This window comes from Falco biarmicus, chromosome 6 (assembly GCF_023638135.1).
Source record: "Falco biarmicus isolate bFalBia1 chromosome 6, bFalBia1.pri, whole genome shotgun sequence".
NCBI classification, from domain to species: domain Eukaryota; kingdom Metazoa; phylum Chordata; class Aves; order Falconiformes; family Falconidae; genus Falco; species Falco biarmicus.
In genome coordinates this window covers 51,622,184-51,627,911 of record NC_079293.1, presented here as the reverse complement: position 1 = coordinate 51,627,911, position 5,728 = coordinate 51,622,184, and the positions used below count along the sequence as shown (strand labels likewise).

At 46.8% G+C, this 5,728-nt stretch overlaps 1 protein-coding gene across 2 annotated transcripts; it reads left to right on the top strand.

Annotated features, from left to right (window-relative positions):
• Positions 1–1,193: 1,193 nt before the first annotated feature.
• On the top strand, positions 1,194–5,419 carry ABRACL (ABRA C-terminal like). 2 transcript variants are annotated; one of them, XM_056344513.1, is made up of 3 exons: positions 1,194–1,339; positions 3,694–3,760; positions 4,854–5,419. In XM_056344513.1, exons 2-3 carry the CDS (start codon positions 3,700–3,702, stop codon positions 5,036–5,038), a joined length of 246 nt encoding a protein of 81 aa, XP_056200488.1. In that variant the 5' UTR covers positions 1,194–1,339; positions 3,694–3,699; the 3' UTR covers positions 5,039–5,419. The 2 variants fall into 2 exon arrangements, with proteins under 2 accessions (XP_056200488.1, XP_056200489.1); XM_056344514.1 differs by lacking the exon at positions 1,194–1,339 and adding an exon at positions 1,465–1,607.
• The last annotated feature ends 309 nt before the right edge of the window (positions 5,420–5,728 follow it).

Sequence of the window (5,728 nt, the reverse complement as noted above, 5' to 3'; positions counted from 1 at the left end):
AAATGCCTTGGAAAAGCAAAGGGCTTGGACTCCAGTTATACATCCCTGGAGTGATAAAAATATGATCTTGGCGTAATTTCCACTGTGCAAATCAATTTATCTAGCTGCAGGTTCTGCCAAATGAGCCCTAGCAGAGCTTGCTGTAGTGGTTTGAGGTGCCATTATCTATTTATTCATCCTTGTACCAGGGATGGGAGAATGTAGTAAGGGACCAGACCTAACTGGCACAGCTCACAGTCTGAGAAAGTCTCCCAGCCTCACCTTCAGAGGCTAATGCATGAAAATGTGGATTGCAAGGGCTGGAAATAGCTTCTCATACCAACTCTGCTTTAGGGCAAGTCAGGCCTCGTAAGGAGGTGGGAGAGACAGCTGGGAATGGCAATGCCTTCGGCTGTGCCAGTGAGAATTTTCCAGAGCCAGTTGGTGTGAGCCTTGCCTCTGACTAGCAGGTTGGAGGCTGCCTGGTTGCTTTGTGGAGGAGGTAACGCAGCTCTCAGTTTTAATGCCGGTGTCCTTTAGAGAAGATGTAAACATTTCTGTGAGGTGAAGAGGAAGCAAGAGAGAGAAGTGCAGTAACGAATACAAGATTCAAGATGGAACAAATTAAACTGCATTCTCTCCGCAGTGCAAGGACGTGGCACTGAATGAAATATTAGCTGCAACGTGACTTTACTGAAAGTAAATGTTAACCTAGCTCATTCACTTTTTGTGGAAATACAACGGTTTTTCTAGGAGAAAACATATGTGGGGGGCATATGAGAAGGTGTGTTGTCACCCGGGAAAGCCAGCGGAGGCAGAGAGCATGAGGAACGGCACGGTGAGGGAAAGTGACCGAGGCGACAGTGTCGTGTTGAGGTGGCCTGCTGGAACAGCGCGAGCTACTGAAGGGCCGCCCGTGGAAGGCATTTTCCCGAACAAACTGGGGAACGCCTCTGCCACGAAAAGAACGAGGTGTGCCCGTGGAATCCGTACATGGCGCCAAGTTGGGAGCCGCCGAGGCGGAGGAGTGGGGCCCTCGCCGCGGGCAGCACGGCTCGGCCCCAGAGCCGGGCCTGGCGCCAGATGCGGGGTGTCCGCCGGCCGCTGCCGCGGGATGCCGGCGGGGCAGGGCCGCTCCGGCTGCAGCCACCAACGGCAGAGCGCAAAATGGCCGGGGGCGGCGGGGAGCTCAGCGCCGGGAGGGGGCGCGGACCCCGCGGCGACCGAGCGGGGCGAGGCCCCGGCGGCGGGCGGGTAACCGCCGCCCGCCCCTTCGCCCTGCCCCCGCCTTCCGCCGCCTGCCCGCGCGCTGCCTGACGCGGCTCCCGCCGGCGGCGGCCCCTGGCGGCGCCGGCAGCGGGTGAGTGCGGGGCGGCGGGCGCGGGCGGCGGGAGCCGCCGTTCCCCCGCGGCGGGAGCAGAGGCGCTGGCCGGGCGGGCGGCGGCTGCCCCTTGCCCGGGCGGGGCCCGTTTCCCGGTCGCCCTGCGCAGGCGGCGGTGGGAGCGGCGGTGGGAGCGGCGGGCGCGGCCGAGCCCCGGCAGCGCCCGGGGAGGCGGGGGGGTGCCTCCGTGGGCAGGGGAGCGCGCTCCGCCTGCAGGCGCGGCCCCGCCGGGGCGCCATCTTCTCAGGTACGGGCGGTGTCTGCGGCGGGGGGGGACGGGTGGTTGCCAAAATGGTTTGTACTGGGTAGCGGTGAGGTGGGTTTCCAGCAAACAGAGAACTTTCGGGTTTGTACTGTGTCCTGAAAAATCGTGCTGGCCTGCAGCAATGTATCGCCATCAGAAATACGAGAGTTTAATAGTTGGCGTGTACTTCTAATAGCTGATGTGTCGAGTATACGACGATATAAATAAATATTTAAGTGTTCTTAAAATACCGCGAACCCCTTCTTCCTTCCTCTTTAGGCAGCCACGGTTCTCTGATCTCCAACATGTCGCATAATAATGTGGAATTTATTTTTCTTAATTCTAAGTGTTGCTGTTTGAATTGACAGTGTATGAGGGAGAATAATTTTAAATGAACCTGAATTTAAAGAGTTAAAAGTTACAAAGCATTTAAAGTTAAACCAACATCTTTAAGGAGATGCTAATCATTGCCACTCAAATGACCAATATTAAAGTTGGCAGTTTTGACAAATTGATGATGGTAGTGTAAGCTATTTGGTAGATGGGTCATGTTTTCCTCGGTGACCCGTAACGATGTATTTAGTGATCAGTTAAACCAAATCTAAAAGTTTGTAGAATCCTGAGGCGATCGCAGTTCCGCGCCCCGCTGCGGTGCTGGGCGCTGCTGCTCTGGTCGTACCCGCCGGACCGTGCGTTGTCACCGTGCCTTAGGGACGAGTGGTCGGGATGAGGCTTATGCCCGGAACCTGTGCTGATACTAAAGCTTACGCGGTTTTGCATGGTAAAAAGATTTTTTGCAAGTGAACTTGGGGTCTGAAAAGCAGACTCTGTGACAGTTTTTTTGGCCTCTTGGATAAGTCAGGGTGTGGAACTATGTCACTCTTGCCTGTTTTAACTCAAGGGGGGGGGGGGGGGGGGGAAGCTTTTCTCGAAAAGTTTCTGATTCATCCAGATGTCAGCTTTTTGACTCGGCTTACTTACCAGATCTGCACAGAAATCCCGAACAATGGAGAGGATCTCGGTGCTCGCTGAGCCCCCTTCAGACAGCGCTCAGCTCCAGAAGGTCTCTCTAGAGGTTTTGTTCCAGACTGCATTGTTAGCAGCTGTGGAAGCTGCATTTGAGGCTTTGCTTTCTGTCTGCGGGGCCCGGTTTCTTGTGCTTACCTTGATGACAGTTTTTGCTTAAGGAGTTGCACACCTAAAGGTTTCTTTGTGCTGATGCTGCTTTGCACAGCACAGATCCCAAAACAGCTTTCAGGTGCCTGTAGTTACTCACTTTGGATGCTTTGTAGCCAAATAGTGTTTGGTGTGACTGTAGGTGTTGCCATGTACTAAGTAGCATAAGGCTAAACTGTTGCAAGGCATTGGTGCACATTGGTGAAAATTGCTGTGTGTCACAGCAAAGAGACGAACGTGATGTGTTTGGCAGTGTAGTAGTTCCTTGGGATCGCTATGAATAGAAATAAATGTTGGCCACCTTAGGATACTTTGTTTGTTTCTGGTTCAGTTCCACTCTCAGCAGCAGGTGTGCAGTAGCTGCTGTCCTTTCAGGCACCGTGTACATAGCTGTGCTGTAACCAGCTGGATGTCTGTGGTATCTTGCCAGAGTAAGTGGAAAGCTGTGGCATGGTTTAAAAAAACCCAAATCTACCACATATCCCATATCCCAGAGAGGAATTTAAAGGAAGATGTTCCACTTTTTTGAGGACATTGACAGAAAGTTGTGAAGCCCCTGAAAACCTGCGATGATACCAGAATGCTCAGATTCTGTGGCAGCCTAAGCTCATTCTTTAGAACAAACAAGCCCCTCTCCCAAGCTTCCCACAGTTTTCATATTTTGTGATCAGCTCCTTGTATTTGTGTGTAGAGTATATGTACCAAGGTGTTAGTTTCTGCTCACTTCCCCTCAAATGTGGAGGCTCTTTATCCATTCAAGACTGAAGTCTCAGGTTATCCTGTAGCCGTGTCTCCAGACTACTGGGATTTACAAAATGCTGTGACATTTCTGATGAACTGAGAACAGGCCAGGATGGTGCAAACAGTTTACACATCTCCTAATAACTTTTTCACCGTGTATTTTACTTTTTAGACCACAATGAATGTGGAACATGAAATTAGCCTCTTAGTTGAGGAAATTCGGCGGCTGGGAACCAAAAGTAAGTATTGTCATATCTCTGACCATACAGATGTAGTCATCTTATATCAGCCTGTGAACTTGGTAAATTTAATTAAGCAGGCTCAGGTAACCTGAAAACTTGCGCATATACTTAATGTTGGACTGTATGTACTTCCTGCGTCCCGTCCTTTGATTAAAGTAGTTCTGTTACGAAAGTAAATGTTTCAGCCTCTACAACACAGAGGACGTAGGCCTGAAATCCTGCTTCCACTAAAATCAGCTACATGATTGCCCTGTTCTTTGGACTTCTAATGCTCACTCAGAGAAGAAAGTTGCACCTCCCTCCTTGGCAACTTCTGAACTTCAGAATTTATACACTTCAGTCCTGTTCATTGTGGTATTATTTGGAAGGCATAGATCTGTGAGCCTAAAACTAATCCAGGAGTTATAATTGTTCCTTAAACTTGCTTAGAACATAGTCTTTGCTCTTAAAAGAACTCTTTAACAAGCCTTTGCTGGTTAAAACTCCTTTATTTACAAATATTTGTGCAATTTGTGGATGTGCTGCCTGCTCTTGTATTTCAGTTCTGATGCAGTTTCGTTCAGTTCCATTTGTTTTTCAAAACCTAAATGGATACGTATGTCTTGCATTTCGTATGTCTGCATCTGCCCTTTTAGGAATAACCTAGCTAAACTTAACATATATTTTTAAATTCTTGCTTTGTGTGAGAAATGATTTCACATTGCAGCTTTTTCAACACGAACCTTAAATGTTAATAAGTGGGGGGAAATTATTTGAAAGACATATTTTAACATTTTAATTATATAAACCCAGTTTCTTCCTTATGCTTTGAAGAGGTTTGATAGCCTGTGCTGGTCAGAAAGTCATCAGTAAAAATAAACATAGCAGATATGTGGTCCTTGATGCGAGTCTCTGGAAAAAAGGGGAAGTCATACCAGGCAGGAGTTCTGTCTACTGTTTATCGTCAGCATTCATAATATGTTCCCCAATTAATTGGGAAAAACCATGGGGTTTACTTTCAGTGTTCTGACTGTGTATCACTTTGGTTCCCCAGTAATCTCCTAATGGAAAGAAAATCTGCATACATTTTCGTCTTATATCTTTGATATAGATGCTGATGGACAAGTGAGCGTGAAATTTGGTGTGCTCTTTGCTGATGAAAAGTGTGCTAACCTCTTTGAAGCCTTAGTGGGAACTCTTAAGGCTGCAAAACGACGGAAGATTGTCACTTATCAAGGGGAGCTACTTTTACAAGGTGTTCATGACAACGTTGATATCGTGCTGCTGCAGGACTGATGCAGTGTTTCGGCTATGCATTAATGAAATTCTTTAAGACATTGACTTGCAACATCCTCTTAATAAGGCTGATCATTCTAAGGTGTTTTGATGTATTTTCTATATCTTTGTAGTTCAAAGGAAACTGTCCTATTTTGAAAAACATACTCTTTTGTAATTCTTCCTAAAATGGTACTGTATGTGAGTACAGTAAAATGCCAGATCTTTCTTTTTTTTTGTTTTTGTTGTTTGTTTGTTTTTGTTTTGTTTTTTTAAATCTCAGGTAATGCTCTCGAATGTCTGGTTGTTATTTTCAACATATGTAGAAGAGGACTGGTGATTTAATGTTTACAAATCAAAATGTGCCATGAAAATATAAAATAAAAGCACATCTTAAATTTATGTAATTTTTATTGCTGTTGTTTCTCTTTTTATTTGCAACCTGAAATGAAAACAAACTGAAGTCCTGTAAGGAACATAGTTAAGTAACTACAAAAAGCACAACAGTGAGATAGAAACAATTTTGCAGCATGATTCAATTGAAGAATGACTGTCCTTTGGAGTGATGAGGTTGTGCACAAAAAGCCATGAATTATAGATATAGCTCATTCATCTCTAGCAGTGTAACATGTTTTCACTTTTTTGTCCTCTAGACTTTTGAAGTGGGTGAAGAGCAACCTGAACGTTTCCATGCAGTGTTGACCAGAAAAT